General features: G+C 42.6%; 1 protein-coding gene across 2 annotated transcripts in view; it reads left to right on the top strand.

The window, feature by feature from the left end:
• Positions 1 to 15,956, top strand: part of LOC122928393 (LON peptidase N-terminal domain and RING finger protein 1-like) — a 67,894-nt gene extending 51,938 nt beyond the window's left edge. For both annotated transcript variants that reach the window (XM_044281180.1, XM_044281179.1), the window contains exons 9-11: positions 7,135 to 7,293; positions 8,843 to 9,155; positions 14,747 to 15,956. In XM_044281180.1, coding sequence (XP_044137115.1) covers positions 7,135 to 7,293; positions 8,843 to 9,155; positions 14,747 to 14,902 — 628 coding nt within the window. In that variant the 3' untranslated portion in view covers positions 14,903 to 15,956. The remainder of the gene's footprint in view (positions 1 to 7,134; positions 7,294 to 8,842; positions 9,156 to 14,746) is intronic.
• The last annotated feature ends 3,694 nt before the right edge of the window (positions 15,957 to 19,650 follow it).

The following is a 19,650-nucleotide window of genomic DNA, read 5'->3' as shown; positions in this document are numbered from 1 at the left end:
GTGGATATTTGATTATAATCTAACTAATTATATACATATAATATACCTCATAATATACACACAAAGATGCCACATGCCGCATGCTAATGAGCTGATTTGAGTCCAGCGTTTTTTTAATTCAGAGCTATAGCCACTCCCCTGCCCACCTGCTGCTGATTCCTATGGAAACAAACTGTCATTCAGCAGCAGGTGGGCGGGGAGAGTCAGAAGCTCATGAATATTCAGGACTCATCATTATCAGCTGGAGCTTTTCAATACAAGATGTTGGCAGATTGACTGGGTCAATTAAAGAAGGTGACCCAGCATTTTGCTAAGAGAATCAGTCACTTATTTATGTTGCCCTTAGTTAGGACACCATAAAACTGGTGACAGGTTCCCTTTAAGGCCAATGCAGCGCTAACTATATTCCAAAAAATTAAGGCAGTGCTTCAGATTCAGTGGTGAACCAAATATGAGATACCTTGGTGAATCTGGAGTGGTGCCTCATTTTTTTTTATCTATCTATCTAGTTACAAAGCCATGTGAGTATGACAGGTACTTGTAAGGCTACTTTCACACTAGCGTTCGATCGGATCCGTTCTGAACGGATCCGATCATAATAATGCAGACGGAGGCTCCGTTCAGAACAGATCCGTCTGCATTATATTGGCATATAAAAGCTAAGTGTGAAAATAGCCTCGGACGGATCCGTCCAGACTTTCAATGTAAAGTCAATGGGGGACGGATCCGCTTGAAGATTGAGCCATATTGTGGCATCTTCAAACGGATCCGTCCCCATTTACTTACATTGTAAGTCTGGACGGATCCGCACGGCCAGGCGGACACCCGAACGCTGCAAGCAGCGTTCAGCTGTCCGCGTGTCCGTGCGGAGGCGAGCGGAGCGGAGGCTGAACGCCGCCAGACTGATGCAGTCTGAGCGGATCCGCATCCATTCAGACTGCATCAGGGCTGGACGGAAGTGTTCGGGTCCGCTCGTGAGCCCCTTCAAACGGAGCTCACGAGCGGACAGCCGAACGCTAGTGTGAAAGTAGCCTAAGTTATCACCGAATAAAAAGTTACGCAATCGTGTAATATATATTTTATATATCACACGACCAAGGATCACCATGTGGTAGTGGAGCCATTGAAATGATTCTGATCGCAGCATAACTGGCAAGTTGCTGACCTGTTTCTGTTTAGGCAGCAGATGGTGACTAGATGGGTTTTCAATCTCATGTTTAATTCACTGACTGCTAGCATGGATTTTAAAATTTGTATTTATTTTTGCCTCTATTATAGGGTTTCACGTGGAATAGTTTTTTAACTGCATTGCAAACAACCCAACTATGTGTGAACTATACCTGAGGCCATGGGTGCACCTAATCTTTCTGCTGCCTGAGGCAAAAACTAAAACGGCCCCCCCCCCAGCCCCCCAATGCCTCTTTCTTAACCTAACCCCTTTGCCGCAATGAAAGCGCTTATTGCCCATGGCCCTTCCGCTGACCCCCTCTTGCCCCTACCTGGTGCTGCCTAAGGCAATCGCCTCACCTGGCCTCATTGGTGGTGCACCCCTGCCTGTCACTGTTATGCTGGGAGTGGTAGTTTTGCCGCATCTGGAGGGCCACAAGTTGGTGCAGGGTCTCCTTTAAGTAACAGTTCTGTGATGCTGATCTGCGCCTTCCATCTTCCAGAATGAATGGGACGGGTTGAAGACATTCATACTGCAGAAAAGATAATTACTATAGCGAGATCCGCTTAACGGGATAACAGAGATCACTAATTGTGGGCCCCTCAGTAATTACTCTGCTGATATACAGCCTCAGCAGGTGGAATTAGAAATGCGCCCTTAGAAATTCTGCCATAATTAATGTGCTTGTCATGACCTTCTGCTAACTTCAGGGTTTGAAAATGAAGATTCCTCTACCTGTATGTAATTTACTTCCCTCTGATGTCTTCAATTTGGTCTAGTCATGTGCTCGGCAGAGGCACAAGATCTGTAACTACAGACAGTACGGCTGTCTTATGGCTTTTGTGAACCACTGCAACCAATCAGGACTGTGCTTCTGTCTTCCAGTGCTCGTTTTATTATTTTAATTGAATTCTGATTGGTAGCTGCCTTTAAATTCAATTTATTGTAAATCACTAATAGGTCAATAGTCAATTGCCCAATGTGTATTTCAAGTCATTCTCCAGGCAAAAACTGAATATCCCACCTCCAGGAATAGATTTTTCATTAGGCACTTGAGGCTTGTGCCTAGGGCCATTGCTGCTGGACATGTGCTGCTTATGTAAGCTTTGTATGGCATTCGGTCAAGTTTGTATGGTTCTGTACATTATGTATTAAGTCAACTGACTTTGCATTAAAGGGGTAGTCTCACTTCAGCATTTAATATTCTGATAGTGTACGGTAAAGTCCTGGAAGTGGTGTATGTCAAAGCCAGGTTCCTCAACTGGGTGAGTTAAGTAAAATCCGGAAAGATAGTTGCTGAAGCTATTGTTAAAGTTCAAGGGCTGGATTTTGTTTGGACTGGGAAGGTAGGTTTGGTAGTGAGATCTCCCCAGTCCACCCCCCTTCCAGGGCATGTTTTCCCCTAGCCTGAGGGATCCCCAGGTATAGTTCAGCTGGGATCGTTAGGGGGAAATAAAGCACATCCCAGGCTGTCAGTCTGGGGGTTATGCCTGGAATGCCTAGAAAGCTGGTTGACTTGCTGGCTATTGAAACCTGATAGCCCAGTGTGTGATCTGCGCTCAATAGGTGAACTAGAGACAAGTTTGTGTTAGTTAGACCCCTGACGGGGAGGAGTTAATTTTAATTTTAATTTTTTTATGTTTTGGTGGTGCTGGAACCTCACCTCACCCAGTGAGTTATAACTGGGAAGAAATCACCTGTATTTGCTGAAGTGCCCAAAAATAAAGCACAGTTTGGACATTAAATCCATTGTCTGACGAGAAGTCCGTCATCGCCGCGCTGTTTGAGAGAGCGATCCCTTACAATATATAGAGAAAGTTAATACAAGGCACTTACTAATGTATTGTGATTGACCACATTGCTTCTTTTGCTGGCTGGGTTAATTTTTACATCACATTATACACTGCTTGTTTCCATGGTTATGACCACCCTGCAATCCATCAGTGGAGGTCATGTTGCACACTATAGGAAAAAGCACTAGCCTAAGTCTCGGCCACCAGAGAAGCTGGCAATTTTTCTTATAGTGTGCAAGCACGGCCTCCACCGCTGGATTGCAGGGCGGTCATAACTAGAGATGAGCGAATCGACTTCGGATGAAACATATGAAGTCGATTCGCATAAAACTGTACGGAGCAGGAGCTCCGTACAGTATTAGAATGTATTGGCTCCGATGAGCCGAAGTTATTACTTCGCGAAGTCTCGCGAGACTTCGCAAAGTAATAACTTCGGCTCATCAGAGCTAATACATTCTAATACTGTACAGAGCTCCTGCTCCATACAGCATTAGAACAAAGTATTATGCGAATCTACTTCGGATGTTTCATCCGGAGTGGATTCGCTCATCTCTTGTCATAACCATGGAAACGAGCAGTGTATAATGTGATGAAAAAATGAATCCAGTCAGCAAATGAGGCAGTATGGACAATCACAATACATTAGTAGTGGCTTGTATTAACTTTCTCTAAATGATAAATGCTACATGCTGAAGTGACACAACCCCTTTAACATTGTATGTTTATTTGTATTACGGGCATGGTTTTGGTGTGCCTTTTAAATGAACACCTCACGACGATCAGCTGTTACATGTCACAGGCAGGGGTCTACCTAATAGGACAAATTTACTACCACAATTTTAACCTCGAAAAAATATTACCTCATTGGAATAATCTAGTGCAGGCATGCTCAACCTGCAGCCCTCCAGCTGTTGCAAAACTACAACTCCTAGCATACCCGAACAGCCTACAGCTATCAGCCTACAGCAGTGCATTGTGGGAGTTGTAGTTTTACAACAGTTGGAGGGCCGCAGGTTGAGCATGCCTGATCTAGTGAAAAGATTTGTACTGGGGGTGGGGGATTCCTCTTTCTATCTGGACACAAACCTTCTTAAAGGGAACCTGTCAGAAGATTCATGCTGCCCGAACCATGGACAACATGACATCCTAATGCTGCAGTAGGATAAAAAAACATCTGTTAAAATGGAGACGGGTCATGGTGGTAGGTTCTGGCTGGCTTTTATCTGCCTGACTCAGTTTGATTGACAAGTATCTCAATGATGCGGGAGAAGCTGGTGGACAGCTGCCACTGTGACCTTTTCTACATTCCCAGCTGTTGTCTTCTTTGAAATATAGCAGCTTGTATGGTGAGAGCCTGTCAAGATTTCATGCTGGTTGTTCAGGCAGCTTGAACCTCCTGACAAGTTTAAGCCATATGTTAGCTTTAAATTAAAGACTTTGTACACCTTTTGGAGTCAATTTTTTATGATTGCATATTACTTATTTTGGGCTAAAAATCATTTTTCCAATTGGTCTTAAATTAAAAATAACGAGCCGTTCTGTCACAAAGGGTTAACTGTTTTTCTAGCTGTGTGAATCATTTCTTTTTACTTTTACTTTGTCCCCTAATCTAATAAACCTTATCCCTAATTTAATAAGAGGTCATAAATAATTATTTAAGCCACATACTTATCAGTAAGATAAGAACTAGTTATTAAAATATTTGAAGTACATTTTTTTTTTCAGTAATTCAATTGAAAAAGTGAAATTCATATTATATAGATTCATTACACAGAGGGTGATCTATTTCAAGTGCTTATTTCTTTTGATGCTGTTGATTATGGCTTGCATCTAATGAAAATCAAGTCATTATCTCAGAAAATTAGAATATTGTGAAAAAGTTCATTATTGTAGACTCATGATGTCACAAGCACAGTGATGCCATGGTTAATAAAACCAGGTATAAGTACTTTTGGCAGTGTGGGCAGGTGCCAAGTCATGCTGGAAAATGAAATCAGCAGCTCCTTAAAGCATTTCAGCTGAGGGAATCATTAAGCGCTCTAAAATTTCCTGGTAGACGGCTGTGCTGATTTTGGACTTAATAGGACACAGTGGACCAACTCCAGCAGATGACATGGTTCCCTAAACCATAACTGACTGTAGAAACTTCACCCTGGACCTTTTTGCTTCCACTCAACTCTCCATTAATGTGCTTGGATACAGAACTCTGTGAAAAGCCAGCTTCATTAGCAATGACCTTTTGTGAGTTACCCTCCTTGTGGAGGGAGTCAATGACTGTCTTCTGGACAACTGTCAAGTCAGCATTCTTCCCATGATTGTATAGCCCACTAAACCAGACCAAGGGACCATTTCAAGGTGTTTTATGTTGCTTAGCTGATTAGAGTGCGACACCATGAGTCTACAATATTGTACTTTTTCACAATATTCTAATTTTCTGAGATACCAACATTTGGGTTTTTATTAGCTGCAAGCCATAATCATCCACATTAAAAGAAATAAACGCTTGAAATAGATGACTCGGTGTGTAATGAATCTATATAATGTTTGAGTTTCTCTTTTTTAATTGAATTACTGAAATTACCTTTTCGATGATATTCTTATTTATTGAGATGCACCTGTATATGATATTGTTGTGTCTAGCAACCTGTATTGTAAAACAAATGCATTATTTGTCCTGCACAGTGAGCACTGTAAAAAAACTAACAAAATTATTTTTTTGTGGTTCACCCCCCCTCACAAAAATAGAATAAAATGTGATTCAAAAGTCACATGTATCCCAAAATGTTAGCAGTGAAAACTAATTGTCTCACAAAAATGCCCACACACAGATCAGTTGACAGAAAATAAAAAGTTATGGGTTTTAGAATATGGCAAGTTTTTTTAAGATTAAAAAAAAGACACTTTTTTACATTTTCAGTAAAGAAAGAAGCAATATACACAGTGCCTCCAACAACAGGTGGCACAGAAAGTGAAACACATAGAAACCTAACCAACAGGGTTCAATGAACATCGCATGGAATCATTAACTACCCTAGAACCAGAGAAAACAATATCCTGAACATAAGGAACAGGGTTCCCAAAGGGAACCAAGTAAAGAGGTCAAGGAACTAGAGAGCTTAAAAAGCCCCAGTAAAAACTTCTGAAGAACGAGATGCATAACGGGGAGGTGGCAGGGCATGGAACAGGGAAAGAGATGAGGCCTAGGCCACGTGACACATGATCGTGTCGTCACTCGGTCCAGGAAAAGCAGAGAGAAGGCTGTGGCGACTCACAGAAACGCTGTTGCCTTTTCAAACAGCTGATTCCCCCCCCCCCCCCCCCATCGATTCCCACTGATCAGATACTGATGACCTGAGGAAAACCCTTTTAAGGCTACTTTCATACTCGTGTTAGGTGCGGATAGATCTGCACAGACGCATCCGTTCAGATAATACAACCGTCAGCATCCGTTCAGAATGGATCAGTTTGTATTATCTTTAACTTGGCCAAGACGGATCCGTCTTGAACACCACTGAAAGTCAATAGAGGTAGGATCCATTTTCTATTGTGCCAGATTGTGTCATAGAAAACTGATCTGTCCCCATTGACTTACGTTGTGTGTCAGAACAGATCCGTTTGGCTCAGTTTGGTCAGACGGACACAAAAACGCTGCAAGCAGCGTTTTCGTGTCCGCCTCCAAAGCGGAATGGAGACCGAACGGAGGCAAACTGATTAGATCCTTTTCCGTTCAGAATGCATTAGGGCAAAACTGATCTGATTTCGACCACTTGTGAGAGCCCTGAACGGATCTCTCAAACGGAAAGCCAAAACGCCAGTGTGAAAGTAGACTTAATGGCTGTCATTAAAATATTGCTGCATTTGTGGGGCCTTTTTTTTGTTTTTGTATAAATCTTTCTAGATATTCCTTTTCTTATAAAACTTTTATAGACCTGGAGCCTGGCGAGTCCTAAATCCACTGTAAAATCATAGCGGAAAGATTGGGAGTTTCAAAATGTTGTTAACATTGCCCATTAGACCATTGGTGTGAAATATTGCAGTGGCAGAGCAAATCCTTTTCATGTGACGACTAACATTAGCAAATGTAAGAAATGATTATTTTATGTACAAAGCTCTCAGAACGGCCTGCCATGCCAAACCCCACATAATATTTACTGTTCATTATGCTTTTTCCAGCCTGGTTAGCAATGTGCCAATCTTCGTCTGCACGATGGCCTTCCCCGGAGTGCCCTGTCCTCTCCATGTGTTTGAACCACGTTATCGTCTCATGATGCGTCGCTGCCTAGAAACTGGGACTAAGAGCTTTGGGATGTGTTTATATGAGAGCGGCAAGAGGTACTGGTCACACACTACTTCAAGTCTCAAACAATTCCTATCAATACAGCAACAAACACTACAAATGTACAGAACGAAAACTTGTTTTTACACCTATTTTCTGTTTTCTTCAACTCCTTTTATTGTCCACTAGGGGGCAGTTTAGTACATTTGATGTTCCACTGCAGCAATGCCTCTTCCAGTATCAGTCAGGCCTCTCTGTATAGAGATATGGTTGGTCCATGACATGCTGCATTTTGAGTTAATGGGGGGAGGTCCCTTGTTCAGGAACTTAGGCTACATTCACATAACCATGAAAAATGGCTGTGTGACGGACGCTTTTTTATTATTTTTTTTAACGGTTGTCACGTGGCCATTTTCAGAACCGTTGCAGACTATGGGGCTGTTAGTCTCTTCACCATAGTAGAGAACAGTTGCAAAGTAGACCTTACATTACACAGACAACCTATTGATATGAATGTGCACAGTGTAAGAGCCCTATTATCCTACGATTTTCTGGCCAATCAGCAGATGAACGAGCAGACTAGTTTGTCGGTGGATGTGCATCTTGATGAAAGATGTCCAATTATTGGCAGCATATCTCCTTGTGTAATCAGGAATGGCTTTCCATAAGGAATAGAACTGAATGAGGGAGGAATGACTGCAGCAGCAATCGTTCCTTCCACATTCAGTTTGCATTGGCCTGTGTAATCGGGCCGGTGCAAACAAGCACTGATGGATGTGTTATCATTCATCAGCGCATGCACTGCCCGAACAGGGCCTTTTCTGCCATTTTTATACTGATGATCTTTCCTCAGTCTGATCGGTGGGGGTCCGACACCTGGGAACCCCACTGATCAGCTGTTTTAGAAGGCAGTGGCGCTGGCAGTAGCGTAACCGCCTACTTTCTGCTTTTCGTAGGCCAGTGACGACACGTTCATCGGTCACATGGTTTAGGAGCAGATCAGCCCCATTGAAATGATTGGTGAGCTGTGAGCTCCGCTGCCATCTCAAAACAGCTGATCGACGGGGTCCCGGTGGTCGCACCCCCACCGATCAAATACTGTACACTTATCCAGTAAACAAAATCCTGGAAAGTCCTTTTTAATTCTTAACGTGGTTGCCTGAAGTAATTAAATATCTCGAACAAGTCCTTAAATGGCTTAAAATAAAAATAAGGTGTTATACTCACCCCTTCTCTGTAGCTCTGGTCTGGTTCACCTGATGCTTTGTTCACAGTGCCGGGACAATGATTGGCTGCACCGGTGATGTTCCGTATACCTGCACAACACTCCTGCTTACTCTTTCCCTCTCCCTCTTGATTGATCAGACCAGACGAGCAGGGGTGCACAGAGTGGCTTGAACCTGCCCTCAGTGCACTTAACTGCTCATTTGCATATGGATTAAATATACCTTTTCTCCATGATTAAAGCAATAGATCGCTAAGTGAAAGGTATCATTACAATCAGCTAAGCTAGCGATACAAGGCATTATGCTTGGTTTAATAGTGACCTTCCTGGTGACAATTTCCTTCTAATGATCATACATCTATAATTGTTGCTCTGTACAGCTTTTCAGATTACGGGTGTATGCTGGAGATCCAGCACTTAGACTTTTTGCCAGATGGTCGGTCACTGGTGGAGACAGTTGGTAGAAGACGTTTCCGGGTACTTCAGAGGGGCCTGTTGGATGGATATCACAAAGCAGAAATAGAATACCTGGTGGACAAGAAGCTGGAGGGCGAGGAATTGCAGGAATTACAGAGATTACATGACATGGTGTATCAACAGCTAGAGGAATGCTTCTCCCACCACATGGGTAGCCTTCCACGGCGAATCTTCACACGTTATGCCAGCCCACCTCCGAAAGAGGACGACATACAGGTCAGTGGTGGACTGCAGATGAAATGCTATAGTGTTCTAGTAGGCAAGCAATTATTATTTTATTAAGTATAATAGTGCAGTGCTGTACAGAGATTGTCATTACTCACATCACTGAATCCCAAATTAACCTATGCGTATGTTTTTAGCAGGAATCCCGTGATAACTTCATCCAGCTGTTGACATTGGTCAGATTTGAATCCAGGACCCAGCGTTGCAAGGCAACAACGCTTACCATTGTTCTGCCCAATAGCAATCAGTTGTGCTGATGTTTGCCACAGTCGGTGCTACTGACGACTGTTTGGTTATAACTGTTTGTCAGACTTACTGTGACAAACATCTCAGCGCAGTGCCAAAGGGATCAAGATGTTTCATAGAGCCCTTTCATTCAGAAAATTAGTGAAGATCTGATATCTCAGACTTCAACAATGTAATCTTCTTGCACTTATCTATGGCCTATCAGAAGATTAATACAACTGGATTTCCCCTTTGAAATGATCAAAATAGGTATAAAGGAACCCTCTTGGCAGACCAGAGAGCATATTAGGAAATTGTGTAATATACAGTATACTAATGAGCGGACACTAGAATAGAGAAACTATGGGGAAATAAAATTGCTCCCATGTAGCTTGCATCCCATAAGCAGGCAATAAGCTGCATTAAATGGCTGTCTATAATCTGTTCTCCAGTTTCAGCTCACTCACATGCTTGATGTGCTAGCCTGTGTACGGTACTTGCCAGCACCTTAGGGACCCAGAAACTTCAGACAGCTCTGCAGCCTGGTTAAATGAGGGCACTGTTAAGTGTCCCGAAAATATGTATGGTTAGATTTTCAATGGAATTTAAAGAGGTTGTCTGCTTTGTGTCTCTGTTACCAGTCTCTGTCAATAACCGTCACATTGGTGTTTAGTTCCTGGGGGGGGCCACTGGATCTCTTGTCACAATGGACAAAAAGGACCCATTGGCTGCTGCAGTAATGGGACACAAGGTCGTTTGGGGAGATTAACTAAGATAAGACCCTTAATGTTAATCATACCTAATCTTAGGCACCCAATCAAACCCCCAGTGTTAATCGGACCTCAGCTTAGAGCTCTAATCAAACCCCCAATGTTAATAAGACCACATTTATACCTCAGCTCAGACCCCCAATGTTAATAAGACCACATTCAGACCTTCGCTCATACTCCTAATGTTCATAAGACCCCCCAGTCAGAACTCATATCAGACCCCCAGTCAGAACTCAGATCAGACCCATAGTGGGAAAAAGACCACCATTCAGACCTCAGATCAGACCCCCCAATGTGAATAAGATCCCCATACAGACCTCAGATCAGACTTCTTTGTTTTCCTGCCATGCTGTGCTGTCACGCTGTGTGCAGGTCACAGACAGCGTACTGAGCCCTGCAGGAGAAGACCAGGAAGCAGTGAGTGCACGGAGAGCAATGCATTCTTTGCTTCCTGGTCCTCCAGCATTAATGAGTGCTTCCATAATGGAAGCGCTCATTGGTATTCGCCCTATAAGATGCGCTGACATTTTCCCTCCATTTTGGGGTGAAAAAAAGTGCATCTTAGAGGGCGAAAAAACACTGTACTTTTTGTGCCTCTCTAGACCATGTCTGGAAAAGGGGTGTGGCTTAGAGAAGAGGCATAAAAATGGGGCATGAACATTGGCGTAAACCAGCCAAGGGGTCGCGTAGGAAAGAGGTTAACATGTCTAGCAAGATGCATCAAACGTATCATACAGCATAAGCAACTGATAACTTTGGCGCATCTTCTGCCTGTCTGCTTGAGAACGTAAACCAAAGGACCATAGCGAAAATAAAATATAACATTTATGATATTTTGTTTGGGAGATTTTTCAAGGGATTTGTTTGTTTGGTCTATGCCCCCACTTTATCTCCATGACTTCCACAACACAACACCTCCTTTCATCTGTACTCGTTACAAATGACCTATTGTAATTTGCTATGGTAAGATCTAACGGGATGCCTCATCCCATCGCGCACCCATTGTGTTCTGGCATCCGGGTTTCTTCTCAGCCTTTGTTAAACACACACTGTTCTCGCTCCACATTTTTTTTACTGTCTCACATGTTCTCTGCAGGTACAGCAATGATTGTTAAGCCGCACGCAGCAATGCCACTGCGCATTAATCTCATCCTGCCGTACCAGTCGTAAAAGTCGATTGCAAATTTTTCTTGTCACTCTCCAAAAATACAAGCCTCATTTATTCCAAAAATGAGAGCCTCACACGCAGAAAACACACAGTTGTTATGAATAATGTCAATATTGCTATAGACTGTTCTTATTAAATTACACTGGTAATGAGCAGACGCGGTAATGTGATTGCCGGGAACCAAGCTACGGCTGTCATCAGTGTGATTCTAAGATTGCAGTGCAAAGTTATTATTTTCTCGCCACCCCAAAGCTGCTCAAAGACATAATTTCTGGTCGGATGGAGTGGCAATCTCATGTGTATGATTGCTGGCAGACCCCCATGGCCAGTCATACTTGGGTGGAGAATGTGTTGGCTGTTTTTTTTGTTGTATATGATCCCATTTTTTTCTACCTGGCACTGGAGTATCTGGTAACCACACAACCCTCCATGTTCCATTGGTATAACGCGAATCAGTTATGATAACCTTAGGCCAGCAGTTGTTAATTCGTTCTATCTGAGAACCGTTGTCTCCTACCTCTGTTGTTCAAAGAGCTGCTGCATATAAATGGGAATTATATACCATATTTTTCGGACTATAAGACGCACCACAGATTTTGACAACGGAAAATAAAAATAATTCTACTAATTAACAGAGTGCTGGCAACAAGGTTACTAACTTTGGGGTGTAGCATGGAGGGGGTTAATAGTTTCGGTCACCTCCTGTTGATCTTATTGTGTCATCTGCTGACCATTGTAAGAAACAGCAATGGTGCATGTGGTCACTTCATTAAATGTATCCAAGTAAGGCCTTGTGCACAGCACTGTGTTTTTGCACACATACCCATTATTAATTTTCTATGGGTCGGCCAAAAAACAAACAAAACCAAATAAAAACACACTGATGTCTGTTCCGTAAATTATAGAACATGTACTATTTTGTCCACAAGGTGTTTGCAGACAAGAGTAGTCATTCGTTTTGATGGAAGTGAGAAGAATGTGGATTGCACACTGAAGGTGTCAGTATTTTGCAGTTCCATGGTTTTTGGACCACAGACTGTCTGTAGTTTCTCGCCTTGCTTGTTCTGCTAGATTATTTATTTTATCCTGTCCGTGATCATAATATACAGTACACACACATCTATGCTACATGCACACATAGGTCTGCTTCATGCAAACCCTGATATATATATTCCGACAGAACTATTTTTTCCGTCATGTATAACGGAACAAAACGGAACCGTTATTTGTGGCCATAGACATGTATTAGGACTGAGCAAAACTGAATGCCTCTTAAAGGTTTCCGTTTTGCAGTCCTTTCCTAAAACTCCATTATATTCTGTTATAACAGGGCCATATAACAGAATTCCATAACGCTAATACGATCCCGCCCTAAAAAGTGTTGTCATGGGTCGCCTTGATTCAGCATGGGACATTGTCATCCACCCAATGAGAGATGTCTTTATATGAGAGGATGGTGGCTGTATATAGCATTGACCAGATGTGTATGAGATCCTTATAATTACAAGCATCATATATGGAATGACGTTTATGATGACAGTATTCAATTATTTATAGCCAATTTTTTTGGGGGGGAATGCCCACCGGCCCCATTGATTGTAATGGGGGCCAGCTGAGATCGGACTGCAGATATGCTGAGAATCGGCTGGATAAATAGCCGTTTTAGTCTGGCCGATTCTGCATGTTTGCCGTCAGTTCTCAGTTGGTTTTAGGCAGCGACCAGCAATGCCGGATCCAAAAAGCTCTGGCCAGTTGTTCCTTCCGAAACAGCCTGACGAATCTCTAAACCCAAGTGTGAAACTAACCGTAAACAAACTGCAGCTGAAATCCCTGGGTAAGGGGCTGCAGGGTTCTAGGTGACCTTAAAGGGGTTCTCAGGGAATGATTTCAACTGGCTGCTAGGTTTTCTGTACTCTGTCAGCCATTCAGGCAGGTAAACTTTAATATTTTTCAATGTCTGTCCTAATGATCGCTACTTGACATATCGGTGACAGCCATTGCACCCCTTTGAAGGGCTAAGTTTAGTGTCTCTTCTCGGGGAAATGACTTGAATCGGCCATGATGTTCCTGCTGCCTGCATGGTAGCAGGTGTGTGATTGTGGAACACACGTATGCTCACACACTGTGTATGTACAAGTATACACATGCTACTGTGCAGGCAAGAGGAAGAACTAACCCAGCAATAAATTAGTGGTAATCCAGGAGAATGGTCTACTCTTCTGGGAGTCTGGGAACTCTCCCCTCGGGACAATGTAGACTAGGCATGAATGCTTTATTGTACTCTAGAAGACACTGTGTACATATTTAAGAGATAGCAGTAAAATAATAAAGTATTTGGTGACTTCTATATTTCGGGTGGAGTTAACCTTGAAAAAGCCAAATAATGTGATTGTGTATACTGTGTGTTATCATTACGGTCTGTATGAAAGAGGTTGAAGTCAGATGTTAGCAGACTCGTTGCACCGTGTAGAGTTGCTCCCCCTGCTCGCACCCTGCAGTCCTTCTCCTTGCCCACACTGTCTGCTGCTGAAAGCGAGATTGATGCTGCTGTCCATTAAAAAGCCGCCAGGTGCTTGCAAGCAAATGACTGGAAAATGTTCTCAAAACCAAAATAGCATACTTAAAGACTCCGAGGGGACACTTCCACCCAAACGGGGGATTATAAATGACTGTTTTAGTATCTTTTTATTTTTTCTTATTTAGTTTTTTTTAATATTCTAGAATTAGGGAATAGACATGTCAAAGTAAAATGTACACTCAACAGGCTGAATTGTAATCCATATGCTGCCACTAATGTCCTAGGTTCTATCATTATATTGCATCTTGATGGCATGTCTGATCTAGTATATCTACTACCAAGATTTTCTGACCGTGTCCTATTAGTATCCTATTTAGGTGCCTTATCAAAGACGCCCTTTAATGAAAAATCTGATTAATAATGCCAGATGTAATGTGGGTTTAACATGGGTTGAATCATTTCGATTTACTATCTCTCTTCTATGCTGTAAACAAAGGGCAATATCCAGCTTTGGGCTGAACATTCAAAAATGTCTGGCTGCTTGTAAACATCGGCAGCAAGAGAATGCTACATACAGTAGGGCATTAAAGGGGTTGTCTCAGTTGATTCATTTTGAAACTACTGGTTTGGGTCTGGACACATCCAGTAATTTGCTGATTTTGACAATGGAACTTCAAGCCAGACCGTTTTTTCTCTGCAGCTAAAGAGTAGATGGCTGTCCATGTCCCATAGGTTCATGTCAACCCATTTAGGTGAGACCCCAATGATTCATGGGTTAAATTGGTATATTACTTTAGCGCAGATTCACTTTTTATATTCCACTGTGACAGGGCAGTTACATATTTATTTTTTTAGAAATTATTGCGAGGTGCCTTTTATGTTGTCTTTGTTTATTTTGCAGGCATCTCCAGATGGTCCTAACTGGTGTTGGTGGCTCCTGTCCGCGTTACCTTTGGATCCAACATACCAGATGCTGATTCTCTCCATGACCTCATTAAAAGAAAGACTTTTCCACTTGAAGCACATTCTGTCTGTGTTCCTCCAGAACAGGTCCTAGGAATTTGATCATTGTCCTACAGCCTTTCGTAGAAGTGCCGTCCAACCATTGTAAAATTAAGGGATTTTGGTGCTTATTGGGTTCTTCTGCTGTCACTTGTGATTCACTGCACAGCCAATCGTAACTACTGGAAACCTTGACATAGATATAAAGAAGATGTGATTTAAGACTTTAAGACATCTGGAGACATAGTGACATCTCTTTTTAGGTCAACATCATCAATAATGCTTAATTTGCTTAATGGAAAAAAAAAGTTTTTTTTTTTTTTTTTTGAACCGTTTTATTTTTTTTTAATTATATTAAAGTGGCGCAAGGTGCCTGAGCCCCTGGTGGCCCCTTTTTTTCTTATTGCCTAGAAATCAGTGGCCATATTTCTGCAGAATGATTGTGCTATACCTTTTTATGCTGTGTTTTGCTTGATTTAACTAAGTTATCCGGGCAACAGATATTGATGATCTATCCTCAGGTCATCAGTATGAGATCGATGGGGGTCAGCTGTTTAAAGGGGCGGCAGCTTTGTCCACTTCAGTGTTTACCTGCATGATATCTACAGTGTAGTGTAATCACATGTGTTCGTCCCATTCAAGTGAACGGGAGAGGAAGCTGTAAATACACCGCACCACCACTACAAGGGAGAAGTGAAGAGGATGCAGGGCTTGTCCAAGTGCTGTGGCCACTTCAGACAGCTGATCGAGCGAGAGTGCCGGGAGCTGGGCCCCCATTGATCTGATATTGGTGACCTGTCCTGAAGATAGGTCATCGATATCTGTAGCCCAGACAACCACTTCCATACTTGATTGTTCTAGATTTGTTCTTGACCTGTTTCCATGCAAAGTAACCATGCCTTGCGTGTAGAAGGGAATGGATTTTTGTGAAGCTAGGCACCACTGTGGAAAAAATAGCTGATATGTCCAGCAGACACTCTTGCACTTTATCAAACATTTTCTACTAACAGCTGTCTTTTGTCTGTTGTATTGTTTGTATTGTTCTGGGAAAACACAAATCCCTACAATGTGAACCCTTAAACTTGTAATAAACAGGGTTTTCAGTTGTACTAGAATTTACAAAAATGGCTTTTATTGAAAATGATGATTAATATTTCTTTGCCCTATGGTCCTATGGATCCATTAAGTGTTACTGACCAGGATGTAAAATGATATTTGCCTTTTGTGTTGCTTCTTAAGGAGACACTTTCAATCAAATCACATACTTATTAACAACATGTATGTGATAATTTGATGTAATAAAAAAAAAAAAATGGGTGGATGATTATCTGAATAGAATGTTTGAAGTCACTCCATGTGTGCTAGTTTTCAGTTAGAGTCTTTGTATTTTTAACCTAGTAAAGAGTGTCACTTAAAGAGGTTCTCCGATCATTTCCAGTAGTAAAGAGGGAAGATGTTTCACATAGTACTTAACCTCTCTTGTTCCCCCGCTACTGGCGTCTCCACTGTGCTTGCACACCCTGCAGGCTCTTCTGCTGGGGTCCCGATCTGTTGTGGCCACTTCTTATCTTGTACAGCTGCATAGTCTTCAATGCGGGAAAAGAAACAGCCACATCTGGTCCCAGGCAGAAGAGCCCACAGCAAGCACAGCAAAGATGGTGGTCCCGGGTAGCAAGCTAGGGTAAGTACTGTGAAACATCTTACCCTTCACAGGTTAGTACCATGGAAATTACTGAGGAACCCCTTTAAAGCGGCTCTGTCACTAGATCACCCCTATTAAACCAGGAACCCAATCTCACCCTAACAGGGCCCTGCAGATAGTGTCAGGACACGGATAGCCTATTCCTTCCCAGATGAAGGAATAGGAGACCCTCTCAGGCCTAATATCAGGAGGTAGGGGAAAATAACAAACAAAGAAGATACACTTAACTTCCAGAAGTATGCGGATGAGCAGGAACTCGGAGAGAACCAACACCAGGACTTCCACAAACAAAGAGCTATCAACCGCATAGCATGATGGGTGAGGCTAGACTAAATAGAGGAGAAGGAATGACCACTTAAGCTACACCTGAGACAAGAGGTGTGGTCATCCCCAGCAACAAAACAGAAAGGTGAAACCATAGAAACTGTCAATCACGTGCAGCCAGTCTCCTCGAGCTTCTAGTCCCTGTCACAGACGGGACCGTGACATAACTACATTAAGTTGTCAGGCAGCTTGTCTCTAGCAACCAGTTTGTCTTAAATTACTCAGGTCTTCAGACAAGACACACTTGCACTGAGCGGAGGGCAGGGTATGGAAAAGGAGGCTTGGTAATTCTCAACAAGCTTGACAAATCTCAGGAGTCAAGTCATGTAGAATAACTGCATGTAATTGTAGTAGTTAGTATAACAATTATAAATGTATAGTCAAATTGTACAACAGGCTTAGGCTCCCTGCACACGAACGTGTGCACCACGTGGTCGTGCTGCGGGCCGCAAAATGCGGGCCGCAATGCACGAAGACAGACTGTGGGGCAGCCACAGCGGATCGCGGACCCATTCACTTGAATGGGTCCGCGATCCGGCCGTTCCGCAAAAAGATAGGATATGTTCTCCGTAGTGCTTCCGTAGGCTTCCGTTCCTCACCATTCCACATCTCCGGATTTGCTGACCCATTCAAGTGAATGGGTCCGCATCCGTGATGCGGAATGCCCACGGAACGGCACCCGTGTATTGCGATTTCTTGTAATGTATTGTTGCTATAGAAACGGTAACTACAGGTTCCAATGTGTAGAAACATTTAAGTAGTCACTACCATTCCAACAAACCTTGCACAAATAGTAGAAATATAGGAAGCATTCTTCCTAGTCTCTCCAAACAGCTCTATTGGCAGCATGGGTGTCTCTAGCTACATCTTTTTTGTCTCTCTAACTTTAGATCACGCCGTCTCACCCTCCTCTCCACAGTCTGCTAAGGGCAGCGTGCAAATCTGACCCTTCAGTGAGGTGACAGTTGTCTTGTCTCTCAACATGGACCTAGCAGAGCAGTTTAGTTTAGGAGAAGCTTGGAAGGAAAAAGAAGCATTTTTTTCTCTGATAAGATATATTACAAAGTTTCTTATATTCACCTCTACGATTGTTTTGTTTGCAAAGTTTATTGAAATGACAGTCATCATTTGAAATGTTGCTAAGTAGCATTCAGCGAACTGAGCTTTGACTATATGGGCTACGCCAAGGAGATATTCGTTATCACCAAAGTCGCACGAGACTTTGTTGAATAACTTCGGCCATTGATTACTTGAAAACCATTTTTAAACTTGAATCCTAAGTCGGCTGGGTTAAAAATTGAAGTCCGAAGTTATTCACCCAAGTCTCGCAAGACTTTGGAGATAACGAATTTCACCTCTGTGGAGCCCATATATTTGAATGCTGTATGGAGACGGATCTCTGTACATAATTCAAATGAAGTTTTGACCAAAGTGACTTTGGATCTATGATTTGAAGCTCCTTTTGCTCAACCCTATTGTCAGTATGCTATGTGGTCAGCAAATCAATTATTTGGGTTATTTTCTATGCTGTGTTTTTTTTTTTGCACTGTTTACGATAAAAACTTCCTGTTGCAATTTAGAAATTGTCATTGTGCAGGTTTGCTGCTGTTGACAGATCTTTTATAGTTTGTGTATTTCTCTTTTTAAAGGAATTCTGTCACCTCGTTTTAGGTTATAGAGTTGTGGACATGCACGGCTAGATCGCCGCTAGTATGTCCGCAATATACCTGTCCTATAGGGCTGTGTCCTTTTTATTGTGTTTAAAAAAGATTTTAGAGATATGTAAATGAGTCTTGTAAGGTGCCCAAGGGGCTGTACGAACCTTCCTGGTGCCCAGCCACGCCCCCTGTGAAGGAGCCCAGCACCGCCTATGTCCTCCGAATCTCCTCCTTTCTTCACAGTTAGATTGCCGTAATCTCGCGATGCGCGAGCTCGTGCATGTGCAGTGCCGGTATAGTGTTCCTTCCCTGTGCTGGCATCAGCCTCAGGGAAGGAACTGTGAATGCACGAGCTCGCGCATCGCGAGATTACAGCAATCTAACTGTGAAGAAAGGAGGAGATTCAGAGGCCGCAGGCGGTGCTGGGCTCCTTCACAGGGGGGCGTGGCTGGACACCAAGAAAGTTCGTACAGCCCCTTGGGCACCTTACAAGGCTCATTTACATATCTCTAAAATAATTTTTTTAACACAATAAAAGGACACAGCCCTATAGGACCGGTATATTGTGGACATGCTAATGGCAATCTAGCTATGCATATCCTCATCTCTATAACCTAAAACGAGGTGACAGAATCCCTTTAAGGCCTCTTTCACACGGGCAACTTTTCCATCCGGATGTGATGCATTTAGCAAACGCAATCCTGACACGTTCATGTAAAACGGGTCTGTGTACATGAGCATCTTTTTTTCACGCATCCTCTTTGCGTTGAGAAAAATTACAGAATGTTCTATATTGTGTGTTTTTCACACAGCTCTGGCCCCATAGTGAATGAGGCTTGCGCGAAAAAAATATTTTTTACTGATGGTTGCTCGAAGATATAGATTTTTATTCTTCAGTTTTTCTTCAATCGCATGAAAAACGGATCAAAAACTGATTGCATGTGTGCAGAAAGGACTGAAACGCTGAAAATGCAATTGCAGATAAAATGATTGAACTTGTGTGCAAAACCATCAGTTTTTCCCTGAACAGATTCTGACAAAATCTGTACCACTCATGAAAGAGGCCTAATACTTGGAGTACAGAGGTGTGTACTATTCAGAATGACTGACTGACTGATT

Source organism: Bufo gargarizans, chromosome 2 (assembly GCF_014858855.1).
Source record: "Bufo gargarizans isolate SCDJY-AF-19 chromosome 2, ASM1485885v1, whole genome shotgun sequence".
Classification (NCBI taxonomy): domain Eukaryota; kingdom Metazoa; phylum Chordata; class Amphibia; order Anura; family Bufonidae; genus Bufo; species Bufo gargarizans.
The sequence above is the reverse complement of the archived record's forward strand: the minus strand, read 5'-3'. Positions and strand labels throughout refer to the sequence as shown.